At 34.2% G+C, this 18,436-nt stretch overlaps 1 protein-coding gene across 1 annotated transcript; it reads right to left on the reverse strand.

The window, feature by feature from the left end:
• Nucleotides 1-5,759: 5,759 nt before the first annotated feature.
• LOC149568966 (uncharacterized) lies at nt 5,760-17,827 on the reverse strand. The gene is made up of 7 exons (XM_089821772.1): nt 17,682-17,827; nt 14,583-14,813; nt 14,076-14,318; nt 13,190-13,703; nt 12,838-12,990; nt 6,540-6,766; nt 5,760-6,441 (listed from the first exon to the last, which is right to left on the reverse strand). The coding sequence occupies exons 2-7, from the start codon at nt 14,712-14,714 to the stop codon at nt 6,244-6,246; spliced, it is 1,467 nt and encodes a 488-aa protein (XP_089677898.1). The 5' UTR covers nt 14,715-14,813; nt 17,682-17,827; the 3' UTR covers nt 5,760-6,243.
• Nucleotides 17,828-18,436: the final 609 nt, after the last annotated feature.

Here is an 18,436-nt window from a genome sequence, read left to right on the forward strand (position 1 = left end):
AATTTCTAATTTCCAAAAGTGAGAAGTGAGGAATAAATTTCCTCTTTGGATACTTATTCACTTTTCGAGTGAATAGTCGATTAGGGTAAATAACCAGGTAACCTAGTTAAACCCCAAATCAACCCAAACAAAAATAGGCTATTCCAAGTAATTGGAATTCATCTATGACAAAGTTGCCAAAAAATAAAATCAATTTAAAAAAAACCTAAAAACCCTTAAACCAAAATCACAGAATTTCTTAACAACTTTCATGACAATGCGAACCTCTAAATGCACAGACACGTTCACAAGTCTAGTTACATAATGCAAATAAGTTGGATTTATCAAATCACCAGAAGGTTTAATTTAAATATTCAAATATGTTATGTCGACCATATAGGGACGACATTGGTAAAATATGAACAATTGAATCACTAACTCCATGTGCCACTGCCAGGGATGTAATTCCTGCACACTAAAACACATGATCAAGTGAAATTGTATATAATAACATAGTCAAAATAATAAATGCATCAATTAACCTAGTTTAACCATTTATTTAATTATAGTGAAATAATCCATTTACATTACTCAAGTCTGTATAAAGCATAACAAAGCAAGGCTGAAGTAAATCACCATAGCATTAATTTCAACATATAACATAATCAGAGATATGTCCAAATACCGGATATCTAGATATCATCATAAAACATACTGTCATCTAAAAATGGCATCATCATTCAAATATGATCAACTGAACAACCTAATAATCTAACAACTATGATATTGGGAATATAAGTATAACATCTCACCCTCGGTTCATCTCAAATGTAAAAATAACATGAGTAACTAGTATCACTCAAATCAAAATATAACAAGGTATAGACTGCAAACATGAGAGGCACTACATTTCATTGATCGAAAATGTGGCAAAAAAAAAAATCTTCACCGAAAATGTGTGGCCTTAAGTGGCATGAATGATGTAGTTGGTAATGGTAGGGTTGCGTGTGTGGTGGACAAAGGGTGAACCATGTGGTGGTTGTAGGGTAGTGAACTATGTGCCATTGGGGTCTATTGCCAAGGAGCGACATAGGGGGATGGTGGGGATGCAGCTCCACGTGGAGCCTACAATACCACCCCCACTATGACTATATATATATCAATGCCACATGTTTTATATTTTTTTGATAAAACATGTACCTTTTTTAATTAAAAAACAACAACAAAATTTATCATCCTCAAAATTTGTGCCCTAGGGAAGAACGCTTTGGGGCAAAAAGAATTTGCCACTGATTTTGGCTTTGTCCAAATTGGACATGCCTTATATGAAAATTGAGGTTTTCAAGCTTTACAAATGAAACAGTGAGGTCCGTTTGGGCTCTAAGTACTTTAAGTAAAATCACCCCTCCAGATCCCAACCAAATAATTTAAAGAAAAAAAACTTTTTTGCCTAAGATTGCAAATTTGTCCAAAATGGACAAATTTTATACAAAAAATGAAGTTTTTTACATGTTGCAAATCCAACGATGAGGTTTTTTTGGGCCCAAAATGATCCAATAGAAGCTCCCAAAGCTCCCCTCCAAATCTCAACAAAAAGACCTTTGAAACCTTCAAATTGTTGAAGCTCCAAAAAACTCTTCAAAACAAGAACATACAATAGCAAATCTACGCTCTTATACCATGTAGAAGTTGAGAAAACCAACTTCACAAAGCCCAAATGATCAACTACAAACAAATAACCTATTACAGGAAAGAGTGAAGCAAAAAGAAAGCTCTCAAAATGTGTGAGAGAGATCATGTTCAAATAGAATGAATGAAGAGTTACAACTTATAATAAGAAAAACAAGAGTTCTTATAGTGATAAATACAACTCATGATGAGAAAAGAGCTCTCAAGATGATTCAAGTGTTGCATGATGTGTTAAAATATAAAGGAGATCAAACCCTTATAAAAGGAGATCAAGCAACCCTAAAGTAACCCTAAAGGGGAAAAGACATTTAATACATGAAAATAATTATTAAATGTCAACTATGCATAAAGTGTAATCTTAAGAAAGGATAAAATGTAATTAACCTTTTTCTCTAACAATATAAAATGGTGAGAAATATTAGGATAGATCACTTACCAAATAATATGTTATTATAGGAATATCCAAAAGCTTGTTACGAAGGAAATTTAATTAACACAAGATAGAATGTCAATTTGTGATCTTTACAATGTAGGGTTTTGATTTGGCTTTCCTTTCCCTAATAGAAAGAATCATAACTATGAAAAGGAGAATATGGTCTATGAAAGTAAGTGCTAAAAAGGAAATGAGGATAATGTACTCACCCTTAGGTTTAGTATAGGCTGCATGTTTAGATCTGAACAAGAACTCTCAAATTGTACTGAAACCTGAAATAAACCTATATCTAGAACCTAGGTGACTGAGCTTGCAAACTCAAAAAATATGTCCTAGGAGTATATTGATGTGTGGGTATATGTTGAATTCAACCTATAACTAAGAGGTTAAACATTGGAAATCTTGAATTTATGATGAAAACTATAATTCCTGATTTGTAAAATCCAAATTTGAAAGTCCACAAATGTGCACTTACACTAGAAAGAAGAAAGTGTTGTACAAAGAGGGTTTTCTTGGTCAAGCCATTGTATAAGAATTAGCCTTGAAATGTAATTTAAAGTGCTTGAGAAAATTATAATTACATTTTAAGTCAAGAAATCTCCTGCTTAGCTTTGGAGATGATCAAAAGTAAACAAACCCTTGATTAATGAATGTTTTAGTTTTCCGAAATGTTGAATTGAGTAAGAAAGAGAGAAAAAAGACATGAATGGATGAATGTAGATATACTTCCCTAATGACAAACTCCCTTTCTTCACCTCCAATGAGGAAATTAAGCTATATCCATGGAAGGAAATTCCTTAGATGCATGATGTGAATGATGGATTTAAGACTTGAAATGATATATAACTTCCTTTTACGTGTATGCTTGATGGGCTTGAATGCTCAATAATGGATACCTTCACTAGTGGATGCTTGCTTGAACTCCTTGAATGAACAAATAGCTTTCTTGTAGGAATTCTTTTGTATTGTCGATGTAAAAATAAGGGGGGAGGTCTCCTTTTATAGTGATTTCAAGGTCTAAATTTGTGACGACAAATTGCACTAGATGGTAAACATTAAATATCCCAAAAATGGTCCTCAAAGTTACAAAATTGAATCCTCGAGTATAGGTTGACTTCAATCTATACCTAGATATAGGTCAACCTTAGTCTATACCTAGATATAGGTTGCAATTGCAAGACTTATGCATAAGAGGGTCTAATTCAAGGAAGAATCTTGAAGAGGTTGGGCATATAAGTGGCTCACGAAAAATTAGAAAGATACGTTGAAAATGAAGCATGAACGTAAAAATGGAACTCATTGGGGAAATGAATTATGTGAGTGGGTGGATACATGGAAAATCATGTAAATAAATTAGATCCATTCTCAAGTCTTGAACAACTCACATTGATTTAGAGGATGAAAAAAGGCTAGAAAGATGTGAAATCAACATTGGAGCCCATAAATGCATAAAATGGAACTAAAGATGAGTATCTAACATAGGTGTTTAATTTTTAAGATGATACATTTAGCCCCAACTTTAGTGGAAGTATGAGTCCACCTCGTGGTCATAGTAAAATAGTTGAATTGGAGAACAATGAAGATTGTCAGAAAATTGTGAAGAGATCAAACATTAATCATTTTAAGGAAATAAACCCCCAAACTAAGGAGCTTCGCTTGCTCACCCATATACAAGGAAACGTAAAATAACAACAAATGCCTAATGCTTTCTAAAATTCCAAGTCCTAATTTTTAAAGATAACTTGCTAGATATAATGTTTGAAACACTAATATCATACTTAGAAAGCTATTGCAAGAGGACAAGTAATCACATGAAAAGAGAGAGAACACACATCAAGGATAAGATGAGACTTCATGATTTGATTGATAGAAAAGTGTGTTTTTCTATGAGATCATGGAGGAGAGATCAAAACAAGTTGGAATGACACAAACTAAGCAATTTTATATTGTATTAGATGAACCATGACAGAAAGAGAAGAGAGAGGAAGGAGAGATGTATTTCTCGTCTGTTGTTTTAATACAATCTCATTTTTGTGAACATTTTCCCACTTTCATGATTATCTCACCTTTCACATTTCCAACTTTCATGGTTGTCTTGTCTTTCACTTTGTTGTTGTTGTTGTTATGACTTCTTGTCATAACTTTTTCCTTAAGAGTCTCTTTGGCAACAACCATGCTTACTTAGAAGATCTTGGATTCATGTTGATGTACTGACAATAATACTTATTGTTGATGGTAGTTGCTTTAACCGTGAATGATTTCTAATTTTTTTGTTTAATAACTGTTGTTGTTAGTTGTTGTTGTTAGTTGCTTTAACCATGAATGATTTTTTTTTTTTTTTTTGAAATATAATCTATGATCATTTTTCTTAAAAAAACTATTTTTAAGGTTACCTTGTACACAATGATTCTTTTGTACTATTTGTTATTTGGTGACCAGATATTAATAATTGTTATTTCTGGTTTTCGTTTGGAAGAGTCTAGCAAACTTTGAACCTTATCAAATCTTTGAAAAAAAAAGTATTTTTTTCTGTGCAACTATTAGTGAGCAAGTCATCTTTCTTTTCTGTAAATAGTTTTAGATTGACTTGTTTATTTCCTTGAGAAAATTCTTTGAGAAAAGCTTCTTACATATTTTTGGCTATCAATAAAAAATCCCAAAAAAATTGATCCCAACCATCACGGTATTTTATCAGCTTTAAACTAATTCTATGAGGAAAATTTGGAATTCTGACGTTTAAACTGTTAATTAACTATCATTAAAAAATGGCACTTCAGCATATTAGGTGCAGGCCAATCACATCCAAATTAAAATGGAGTTTTAACAGATCTAGTCACTGAATCAGGCTAGCTCATTTTGTTTTGTATTAATTGAATGCTTTGCTTTTAGATTTGGTGTTCTTCATTATCAAACTATTACACGATCTAAAACCGTATACCCAAGAAAATGCAAAGGCATTCAACGACGTTTTTTTTTCGACATGAACAAGTTCAAGAAAAATAGAGGATGTAGACAAATTTGGCCTTAGTTTATTCATTGTACCGCTACCAAGCCAGTAGAGTACATACTGATCATTTGTTACTAGCGCTTATATTAAAATTCAGATGCATGAAATGGAAGTACAAAGTACAGTGCTAAAGAATACCTTTGAAGCATTCACTTTTAAAGCAGTTCTGGAACCTGTGGAACGGATTTGTTCTCCCAAGCCAACTATTACAGCATTCACGACAATATATATTTACCAATGACAATGCGCAATTTTGTGTCGGTAATTTTTGAAGTGGTAACTTGGACAATCCGTATATTTTACCGTCCCAATGACTTCCCTTGCACCTGTTATTGGTGAATAACGAATGCGAATTCTTTCAATCGCTTCGCCCAAATGAAATAAGTATTTTAACATCTAATCCATAAAAACAAATTCAAATTCATGGTCACATCCAATTTTTTTATTTGACATTTTCGTTTCTGTTTCAATCCAACTAAAAAATCTCATTTTGAAATCACATCCATTTTTAATTTGACGTTGACTTTTCCTTTCTATCCAAAATGTTCATTTTTTACATTGATTTTGTAGAATTGATTAATTTAGATTATTAATCGCTTTAGCTGACTCTATTATTATTAATTTTATTAGATTATTAATATTGACAATCTATTTCAACAGTAACATGTATATTCTTCAATATATCAAGTCTGCAAATAAAGGTTCTCGAATATTTATGCCCATATACAATCAATCAAGAGTAACACTGGAACAGTGGGGAGGGAAAAATGAATGCTGATAGGATTTCCAGTTCTAAACAATATTATGCATATAACTTGAATTGAATCTCCACTGTTGGTAGAGAAGAATTGGTCTGAGCGAGAAGAAAGTGAATGGTTCTCTGGAATTAAATTATACTATTTGGTAAATGCTAAATCAAACCAAATATAGCTTTCTAGATAACAAAATAGTGATTCGGTGAATAATGACATGGGATGAGGTGCTCTAGTTTTATTCTTTGGTGAGAGCACCTTGATATCAACAATCACACTGTCATGTGCCAAACTAAGTTCTCATGATAGTTGCATCTCAAACTCTGTACTTGGAGATTCTTTTCGGTATGCACAAGCAAGCCTCAAACTCAAAAGAAGATCTCTTAGAGAAGTTCCCACTCAGAATCAGAATCAGAGCTTTCAACATCGGGCCATCTACATGAATTTGGAATATTTACAAAGGAATTAGAGGATGACATGCCAATATCCTTATGGTCCTGTACTTGGGGGTTTCCATGCCAGCAAGCAAGTTGCTCCTTTTCTTTAACTGCTAGATACAGAGACTTCTTAAAATTCCCCTCCTGGAGCACAAAAGTAACTCATATAAAATAAATTTGAGTTCTTAACAAGCATACAGAGTATGAAAAAGGAGAAGAAAATAGTAAGGAATCCTATCTACCTTAGAGCAAGCAGGTGAAGTTGCAGTATAAGGCTCAGCAGCTGAAAAGCCTCTTTCTACATCATCATCTGGACGATTTTGTTCAACATTCTCATACTCCTCCCATGCCACTAGTATCCCATCTTCTGAGAGCAATTTTTCTCCAGGACTAGGATGATCTCCTGACTTTCTACTTCCGGCACAATCCATGATTGCATTCCCCGCCTGCTCTGTAACTCTGACAACTCCTGTGTATAAAGAAACAATGATATTAAGCTTTATGATTTCTGCATTGCACTTCTTTCTTTTCTTCCAAGAAGAAACCAAAGAAAAACAGTGTGATTACCAGAAGCAAAACTGGAGGTACCTATTTTTTAAAAGGAGGATGCATGGTAGGAAAAAAATGTTTCGAAGTTCAGAATATAACAACTCAAATTTAAAATGTAACCAAACATTTAATCATATAGCAGTTCAAATTTTCTAACCATTTGACCATCCAATGGTCATCCATTCTTACATTTAAAATTTGATGACTCTTCTAGCTTCCATAAATACTGGCATGCAAAGATATAGTTTCAGATGTTTAAATCCATAATCAAACTAGCATTCTCAAGCAGCCTGTTTATTAGTTTCAGCCAGCAAGAAGTCTTTGTCAAAGACGCTAGAAATCTTATCTTTATGATTCATCCTATAAATAGGTATCAAGTGTTCAACTGAAGTTAGCTGAGAAGACTTACTCTTGGTTTCTTATCTTAATTCTATGCCATACTTCAGGGGCACGCAATATTAATCATTTAGTATACTTACTCTTGGTTTTTTTATCTTAATTGTATGCCATACTTCAAGGGTCGCGCATTATTAATCATTTAGAATATAAACTAACATGAGTGGATTGAGCTATAATTATTTCTAAAATTTGAAAAAAAATAAAAATAATCACCTAAATTAGCAGTCACCTAGACTTTTGAGCAGAATCCTTATAAACGTAGCATAGTGCAAGTCAAAATTAATGATTTCATTCTCAATGTGTTTTTTTTTTTCAGTTAGTTCTTTGAGACAATTTTTTCCTTTTCTATGGTATCCACATCTACAAGATTTTTGCAGGCACTCCTAAAGAGACACCTGTTTCCAAGTAACGATCCAGACACGCATCAAATCATTTTGAGATGACAGAATATAGACATGTCAATGCACCTCCAGGTTTCTGTGGTTCCAAAGTTGAAAATCTTCCCCATCTCAAAACATACGAGGAGAGGATGCATATCTCAATATCCCTTGGAATATAACAAAAGGTCTTAAGAAGTACATTAAATTCCTCAGTTAAACCTGAACCATCTTATAAGTTACAACCAGCAACACAAGCTTGAATTATTTAAGACAGTGAAAAAAATGTCTCTAACTTCAATTATCCCCTTATCCTTTATGCCAGTGATAATCCTATGTGGTGTATTCTTATGTATGGACTAATCTTACAGACATCCAGACACTGATTTGTGATAGTTCTTATATTTTAAAAACCATGCTTCCACACTCTAAAGTTGGAAAAGAAGCAGGTAAGAAAAAAGTCATGAGAAAAAAAAGTCTTACTATATGAGATGAATAAAAATGTGTTTCAGCAAATCCAAGCAAGTGCTTTTACTATACCAAATCTTTCCCATTAAATGACTAAATGAAAGGGTGAAGGAACCAATACTGCAGGCGACAACTCCCTCCTAATGGATCAATCAAGCATTAGAAATGATAATTGCAATTTTATCAGATTGCAGAAAGCAAATTCATAGGAACAAATAATTACACCACTAAGTTACCAAAATTAGCTTTTATAGATTTAATTATGGGAGGATAGAAATAATAATAAGGGCTGGAGAGTGGAGGATAGATATGCTATAGTCCGAATTTGTAGCTTGCAGGTGTGTCATAAGCAAAGGTCCAAATGCTAAGAAAGCATGGAGCTACTCACATCCAAACAATCTATTATTCTTTGTAAATTTTAATACTTTGGATATGGAAGTATGATATTTGACATTTGCCACTATCACATTGGTTTCTCTCTTTGGCTTGTGAAATTCCTTACAAAAGCATGTTTTATTTTTACTCTGACCAACAATTATCTCTCTAACAGTCATTTGATTTCAAGTAAAATAGTATGTTAGCATTAATTTTTAATTTAAACATTTTAGTTATTAGAGAATTTACAGATGAGAAAACTAATTGTACAAGATCTGGTATTTATATTGTCATTTCCCATGTTAGACCTTAAACATGTACACTTGAGATGTATGGTCATGATATTATCATTACAATAAAATGAAATGAAACCACATAGCAAAGTTGGATTCATCCTAACCTCAGTCAAATGACTAACCACTTCACCAAAAGCTAGAAGACATTAAGAGAATTCACTCTCCTCAGCAAGGAACGTTAACTTCAATTGCTGTAGACCTCAAAAACAAGAAAGGGTGGCCTTTGTTCAATTTCAAGGCCAGAAAATGAAGCATGAATATAACAGGTGGCTAAATCTTGTTCCAGATCCATAATGCCTGTCAAAGGTTTACTATGGGTCATTATTCTAACTGCTATAATGAATTTAATCTCATTCTTTGAACTTCTAGACTACCTTCTCTTTGATATCTAGTCAACTCAGCATCCTGAACAATTTCTACAGCACTCAACATTGTGATTGGTTCTTTTGGCCACTAGACCTGCATTAATTGCCTTGTGCCCTCATACAATGCACTACTAACTGTATGTTGGCAATTGCTAAGAATTATTGCTCTGAACTATTCGTCCAAATTTCAGTTTTCCTTTATATTGTTTGGAAGGAGAAGTCTTGAAGGCTGCTTGCACTGCAACTATAAATCATTTGTCTACTTTACCTAATGTTCTTATTAAGAAATCAAGATGCTGTCACGTATGCAAACTCAAAATATTTCCCCTTATAAAGTAACTCAAAATATTTGAATATCATTGTAAATAGATATCCTTTGTTTCCTATGAAAATATGCACTGTGTGCCACGGTCAACATTATTGCCTTCATTTAACTGAATTCAAAACCTCTCTGGTGAAAGAAGGGCATTTGACTAAGTTGAATAACAAAATAGAACAGATCATTCAATGTGAGGTGACAGACATGTCCAGCTCCGCTACTATGAAAAATAAATAAAAGTCATAAGCAGCAGTGTAACAACTTTTATATCTACAGTTGAGGTTTTGGAGCCACAGTATTATACACAGTATGCTCTCTTCATTCTCTGTTGTCTACTGAAGATGGCTGTGGATCAATAAAGCATACATATAAAATGATCACCATAAGTTTCTGGGACCACAGTATTATACACTGTATGCTCTCTTCATGCACTGTTGTCTACCGAAGATGGTTGTGGATCAATAAAACATGCATATTAAATGATAGTAGGACACTATGCCAATCCTAAAGATGTCTAAAAGAAAAGTCAACAGATAATATATCTCAAGATACTCATTGCCACAAGAATGCTTAAATGCAAATTAATGTGAGTATGGGGCTCTGTTAGCACCTAATATAGCCTCCCAAAGGAAGACGTCCCAACACAATTTTTTAAATTGGGGATGGGCAAAAGACATTCTGTCACCATTGCCATGCCCCCAAATGGCGAGGCATCTAAATAGCCTCAGGGATGCCTCACCAGGCTCCGGTCAAATTCAAGAAATTCAGTCATCTTCTTGAAGCGAGACTTTGGAGTACATGATGGAATGCCAGATACTAGGGATTAGAGTTAATTTTAGTTGTGGACTTTTGAACCAATTAATTTAGTATTAGATGAGGCATGCATCTCTTTGACATACCACCATATTTAGGAATTAGAAAATTTGAGAAATTGGTACAACACAATGGCTCTCCAAGTTTTGAAATATGGAGATGCAAGGACATATAGGAACACTATTTGGAAGTAGTAAAAGCTTTTTTAAAATTGGGATGGCAGTGGAAGGGTATATGGCTACTAAAATAACTTGGGATAAACTATTAGAAGTTGAGCTTTAAACAATAAATATACTATCCTGATTTTGCAATTACAATTCTCCACCTACTGGTATTTTCTGGGCTTTTGACGATTTCTTAAACATTTTTGTTTATTCACCATGTGATGTGGGAGGCTGCAGAGTCCTAGGAAAAGAGAATATCCCCTCCAAGTCCCGAGAACATTCAGGACCTTAAGAACATCACTCAACCCTGAATGCATATCCCTGTGAAGCAATGAAAAAATTAAATCTTAAGAATGGATTGAATGTGAAAGGGTATGATAAATGGTTCTCTAGAGATTTCATTCCCTTTGAAATGCAATAGTAAAAAAGGGTATACAGTCCAAGGACGCCCCACTCTGACAAATCTTCTTCTGACCAGTGACCAGAGCTTGGGAGATTGCCTGCATTTCATTCATATTCCTCTTTTCCAGACATCCAGGACTTCTAGTGCTGTGCTACACCAATACTCTCTAAAGAGTAATTTCAACTGTTCTGACAACTTATTGATGATGAAAATGATGACTTCGCAGAACCAATTAAAAACTCTACACGCCAACATAAAACCAAAATTCTTGTGAGTACATCAAGACTCCAAATACTCTGCTTTGCTGAAATTTGAAAATATTAACTACAAGGTAGAAAGAAGGAATTTTCAAAATGCTTACAAACTTTCATCAAACTGCACCTTAGATGTGAGACCAGATCAATTTAAATATGTATAGTACCAAAGGCCATGAAGATATGCACCAAAACTAGAAAATTGAGAGTCAAATGCAAGTCAATTAAAGAAAAATCAACCAGTCGCAGCTTAGGTTTTTGAACATTCCAAGGTATGTGTATGACACTTCCCATACCTAGTTCTCAAAGCTAAGGCATTGGTTAGCACACTCACAAGCATATGACTCACTCTAGAAAACCATCAGATGTGGATTACAAATAATTAAGTAGAAAAGCATCTATTAGAATGATCTTGCTTTAAACAAATTATTATTTTGATGAATGCCTTAGTTTTTCATGTTAATCACACTGAGAATGAGAGATGTAAATTATTTAATGTCGAAAAATGACCAAGAACAGGTCAAACACACTGGAATGTACACGACATACAATAATAAAGAACTAGGGCAAAAGGGACATTAGAATAAGCAAAAACAATTGAGAAAAACAAAGAAATGGATAATTGAGGAAAACCCTCAAAAAGAGTAACCAACACTAGTACAAGTATGAGTAACCCAGATGAAGAACATCCAGCAGGAAACCGTAAACCTCAGTTAGCCATGAAGTACAGGTGTTTGAAGGTCCACTAAATTGATAAGAGATAGAGCCACAACCATTAGAATGAGAGCTGGGTGCTGAGGATTTTTGCCTTGCAAGTTTGCAAGGAAAAGCAATGCTCAACTGTAGGGTGTTTGAGGGTCCACTAAATGGACAAGAGATAGAGCCACAACCCTTAGAATGGGAGCTGGGATGCTAAGGGTTTTTACCTTACTAGATTGCAAGGATAAGCAATGCCTAACTGATCTGTCTCCATCTAAATGTGAATCAATGGCATCCAAAGAGCACTTAAATGTTTGAAGAAAATTTTTGATTCATAGAACCTAGCTACAAACATATTCCAACTTTTATGACAGATCACATAAAGCTCTCAACATGATCAAAAGAACCTCCAACACAGATATCAGAGGATGCATAGCACATCACATGGACAGGTGGGGAGGGGGAGGAAGAAGTACAAGTACAAATTAAGCACAATTAAGCACTAGAAGAAAAAAATTGAAAATGAAAATGTCCAATAATAAGGGTGAACATGGTATATGCATTGCTATGTATTGCGATTTTATTAACAGGTTAGAATTTTACTGGCAGTCTTGAATTTCATCTACAAGTTCAAATTATGATTATTCAAAGAAGGTGCTGTAACCAAATCCATCCAAAAACAAAGCTGTTAATGTTAGACAAACTCTAGCAGACCAACATAAATGCTTTTAAAAAAGTGAGTACTTGAAAGAAAGTAACAGACATCAGGAGTCATGACAACCCATTTTGGGAGTCAAGACTGTTAGAATATAACTAAGGGTGCAAGGTAATCTATCTCTTATCTCTTGCTCATGAAATTCAAAATTGCAATAAAAAATTAAAATTAGAGTTTGATTTTTCAGATTGTTCAGAGAAAATTAAACTATTGTAAATAAAATTTGCATGTCTTTTTCCAGTCTGTTACAAGCCAAAAACACAATAGTTCCAAATAATTTACTATTTATGTCATTACTAGTTTCAAATGCTACAGATGCATCCAATTAGAAATTATAAAATTACCAGTTCTATTTGACAGAAGTTCACCATCCAACTCAAGCGGCATATTGTTCTGGCTTATGAGAGGCTCTGCACACTCCTGTCGACAGTTTCTTTTTTGCAGACTCCCTTTATCATCAAAGAGCCTTTCAAAAGCATCTGCTCCAGAATAATACTCTATATTGCGATAGAAAATTAAAATCAGAGTTTTACTTTTCATATTGTTTTGAAAACGTTAAACTATTGCAAAGAAATGTCGCCTGTCTTTTCCAAGTCTGTTACATGCCAAAAACACAATAATTCCAAATAATTTACTACTTATATCATTACTAGTTTCTAATGCTACAGATGCATCCAATTACAAATAAGAAATTACCAGTTCTATTGGACAGAAGTTCGCCATCCAACTCAAGTGGCATATTGTTCTGGCTAATGAGAGACTCTGCACACTCCTGTAAACAGTTTCTTTCTTGCAGACTCCCACTCCCTATGTCATCAAAGAGCCTTTCAGAGGCATCTGCTCCAGAATGATACTCTATAGTCCTTGCTTGAGATAGGTCTTCTGCTGGTTTTGCAGAAATATTTTCTTCTTTAATGGATGAAGCATTAAGTTGGTCTATCATATCTAACATTTGTATTTCAATGGTTGCATCTGCTTCCTGGTAAACATCAGAAGAGCCAACATTTTCACAATTCATAGTTTCACCCATTTCCTTTTCTGGATCAGAGTTTTTGAAATCTTCATCAGCATTAGCAGACAACTTTGAAGATGGGCACATATCATCATTGTTTTTAGCCAATGCGGGCACATCTTCCATTGGGTTGGAGGAAAAATTCTGCAAATTTTCACCAGCCATGATCGTTTGATCTGCAATAGATTTTGTTGCTTCCTACAATCCAAAATATTCATGATTAAATAGTCAAAAGCACTTCTATAATATAGAAATATAGAGATCTTTACTACAGGCATGTGATGGTGATTTCTAATAAATCACCTACTGAAACAGAGAGAAAGCAAATCTAGTCAGCCTAACATTTCTGGAGTCCAACCTTCATAGAGTCAGTTGAGGTGATGATATTAAAAGAGGTAATGCCTCCAGCTAAAGAAGGATAATTTATAACTCCAATATGCTTTTTGGATTCTAGGAGAATAATAAATATTAAAAAGATAGTGAAACAGAAATCGGAATCACGGTCATCCATGGACATTTATGAGCTCCAAATAGCATGTGTTTGCAACTCATAAAGTTGAACATCCCTACCTGTATTATAGGAGATGCTTTTTTATCCACGTCCTCATTAGAAGAAAACTCAGCAATATCCTCTCCTGGATCTGACTTGTCAGTCAGGTTCAATTCTTCATCAGCTTTAGCAGAATATTTAGCACAAAAGAACTTATCGTCAATTTCTGTTATTGGTGGAAGTATATCATCCATAAAGTCGGAACAAAGTTTCTGCATATTCACACCAACTGTGCTTATTTGATCAATAAGCCTTGTTGTTTCCTGCCATAAAAAATGAACTTGATTACTCTTTGCCACTCTGAAATTGTTTCTAGAATATAAAGTAAAACTATAAGCACATAATAATAATTTCTAATATATGGTAAACTTTAAAATAAAATCTAAACACCCCAATCCCTCTAGCTAAAACAAGGGTAACAATGAAATCACCCAGCATACTATTATTAGACAAAATTTAGAATTACAAATATACAAGGATATTTAATAAACTCAAAAAAGCAACTCCAAGAAGTTTAAGATTCCTACCTGTATTATACCAGGAGGACTTTTGTCCACTCCCTCGCAAATTGCCTCGAACTTCTGACACATAAGGTCAACCCAGGATAATCCTTTTGATGGAACCTTCATATCTGACGGAAAAAGACCTTTTGGCACCATTGTGTAGAAGTGTGTCTTTGTACTGGGCAATAAATAACTGAGCCTAAAATATCTAAGCTTGTATTTACCTCTGTTTCTTCCTTTATTATGCTTAACTACCTGTAAGCATAAAAATTAATCATGAAAATAAGATTTCTATTGTTGACAACTTCTACATATCATCAATATTATTAAACTCTCATTTTCTTTTTCCAGATGATAAAGTAACACTTCTGGAATTAGCGTTTTCCTAATCCTTAAATAGTCCAGGTTCTAGTATCTCTTAAAGAAAATTATATGATATCACAGGTATCCAAAAAATATCACATATTAAATGTTTGAAAAACAAATTGAAAGGCAATACGAGAGCAAGTAAAAGAAAATGAAAACAAGTATATTGATTGAAGTAATGTTAGCAAAGTAGAGAGCAACTTGAGAGCAGTCAACAAAGCTTGAAGAGGCACAAGAGCTTTTCAAAGAGAAAAGGAAAAGAAAAACCCTCCAAAATGGGTGAGCTTCAAAAAGGAAAAATGGGAACCTTCATCATCTTCAACATAAACAAGAATTCGTAACCTGCTCTATTACCACGAATGGAAATACAAGAGCAAGAAAATGAAAAAGAAATCCGAGTATGTTGATTGATGTAATGGTACTGAAGTAGAGAGCAACTTGAGAGCAATCACCCAAAGCTTGAAGAGGAGAAACAAGAGCTTTTGAATAGGGAAAAGCGAGAAAATTCCCTTATGTATTATGAATGAAAGTAAAGCCCAAAGAGAAAAGGAGAGAGGAGAGCAAGAAGCTCATTACAATATCAAAAAGTGAAGAATGAAACAAGAATCATCTCTTAAATAGACATGAGGAGAAAAGTTAAAAGTAACTCCCATATCTATGAGTATTACCATTCACAATATGTTTATGCAATGTGTCACCATTCTCATAAGGAGGATAAACTAATATTCCTTAATAAAGAAAAATAAAAGAAATGACTTGTCTTCACACATGTACAAGAGTGCAAATTACATGTAGGGATACCAAGGGGATATCCCAAACTAAATACAAATAAAGGAACCTAAGCCAAATAAAGATTAAATATTCTAACACAAATCGAGCTGTCCATGAAGTGTCCACTATCAAGAAAAAACAATTTAAGATTTTGAAAAACTTATGGCTCTGGGAAGGAAAAAAAACAAACCCCATCAAAAGTAAGAAATAAATCAATTTGTTATCTGACTTCGATACCACACATATCTTTCAATTTGATCAGATTTCCACAATCCAATTTTGTATTCAATAGTAGCTTTCTGGCTTTCGAAGCTAGAAGCTACTGTTGAATATAGATATCTTTGTGAACATACAACTGGGGCTTATTCTTTTATATAGACTGAAAACAAAGAGAAATCTGCATCCTATCGCCACATATGCTTTCTATAAGCATTGAACAAAAATTTATAACGCGAAGCTGGATATGCATCAATTAATTGAAAATTTGAAAGTAAGAGTAGGTTTTCATTTGTAACTCTGATGAAAAGTTGCACATTGTCCTTAATGGACAAAGATATCCTTTCTTGTAGTTTCTCCAAGTAAAAAAGAGAAGTAGAAACGAACGAAAGTACGAAAAAACTGCTGGGCACTTGTGCCTAACTTTACCAATTCCTGCAGTATACCGACATTCAGAGGAAGTTTCGATCCTAAAGCTCTTAATTGGACCGACCTTGAGCAAACATGGCTATAGGATAGCATCAACAAATTTTCTCCACCTCAAACCCTAAGTATCAAGATAATCCAAAAAAATTATTCTGTTTTATTCTAAGGTAATTGACTACAATAAACTTTCTGTTAGAAAATGATGAGTTGTGCAGAATTTTTAAACGTCCACCAGGTTTCCCCTGTATTTGCAGCCTGCCACACTCGAAAGGCGCGTGAAGAACAAAAGCGAAGCGTAGTGCAATTACTTGAAAACCAAATGGTTAAGCTAAAAAGGAGTGTTTGTGTCGAAGAAAGAAACTCAAGGGGATGTTTAAAAACCTTACCAACAGAAAACAGAAAGAAACTACTAACGCTTACAAAATACAACCTGTTCTGTATAATAGGCGATAAAGCGAGCGGACTTGGTACTACCAGACCGAATTCCAGTTTTGTTAACTTGTTGCATGGAGAAATAGAATATGTTAATGAATTTTCATGAAGCTGAGAAGAGACAATTTCAGGATGAACTTAAACCCAATACGCTATCCAAAAGTCTAACTCGAAGAGTAATTTTATTCATTGGACCGGACCTAGAAGCAACCCCAAAAACATATTTACCCAGAGATTTCGAAAACAAACAATCTCCGAAGTAGAGTTGTATTTCTTAAAGGGCAACGAGAAGTCTGCATAAGGCTTGGATGGGGCACAGTACTTATAGCTACTTTAAAATACAATTGAACGCCTTATCATGGTATGCGTGTCATTCCTGCTCAGTTGCATATCACGAATATTCCTCATTTTTAGCAACAGGCTCGACCTAAAATTAAGCTGCAAGGATCGATTACTTACAGAAACCCAACGCAGATTATAATTTTCACTTTGTGCAAATGTTGCCACTAATAACATAGAACAGGAATACGAGCTGTCAAAGTCATGGAATTCCCAGAATCCATTAGAATTGATTATAAAGCTCCTGGCTACCAATGTCAATTTATTAGGATAAACCTGGGTATCATGAAATAACTACTTCTATACTCAATAAAATTATTCTCATAAGATGAAGAATTTCGAAAAACAGAGTGGGCGAAGCAATGGTGGCGTTCTGAATGCAATGTTCTCTAAAAACAACAGCAATCATCTTCAGATGATACAATCAGCCGGGCATACCAAAAAAAACCCATACCAATTAGAAAACAATTCCATGAAATTCAGCCGATACTGGCGAAAAATACAAGTTTCAACAAATTTCCATTCACTGAAACCCACAATCAAAGATGCAATACACAAATTCTCAAAACTTACCAGAGCGTGCAATAGAACCGATCTTTCACAGAAATCTCTGCAAGAGAGAGACGACTAATTGAAGGATATTCCGAAGTGGGTGCTACGGAAAGCAACAGAAAACGTGGGAATAAGAACAAAGAGGATTACACAACCCAGAGATATGCGAGTTATTTTCCTACGAAACCTTGCCAAGTTATACTTGCCTCCAGAATCCCCGCTAAAACAGTACACGGTACATTACTCACAAGTGTGACAGTTATTTAGTGCGTACATTCCTAGTCGACGCAGTTATCTTTCAGGGAGCGCCGTTTGTAGCGCTCACGGCCAAGACCTTTTCAATCCTATACATGCTGGGGCCCTTTGGATGCCCGCGTGGCGCCGTTAATAATGTGAACGTATATTATAGGTGTGGGCTTTTGGCAAGTGATTTAAAACATAGAAATCCGACACGCGTAAGAATCTAATTGGGTTGTTCTCTCTAAAATGTTTTATTAATAATTAATAATTATTAATTATTCTTTTTGTTTTTTCAAATAGAAGCTTCAGTCGCCCTTTTATTTTTAGAGCACGCCTCCAAAGCTTTTTTTCATTATTAGAAATTTTTATTTAAGTGTTTTTTTCCTATTATTATTATGAATAATTCTCTATTAATGTTTTCATTGCATTATTATTTTATTATTATTATTAAGTATAGAATTTAAATGACTGATTTATGTTTATTTTTAGACCACGCCATCAAAGCTTAATTTTAATCATCAATAATTTTTCTTCAT

The sequence above is a fragment of the Cupressus sempervirens genome, chromosome 3, assembly GCF_028749045.1.
Source record: "Cupressus sempervirens isolate cs-2001-9-10 chromosome 3, ASM2874904v1, whole genome shotgun sequence".
Taxonomy (NCBI): Eukaryota; Viridiplantae; Streptophyta; class Pinopsida; order Cupressales; family Cupressaceae; genus Cupressus; species Cupressus sempervirens.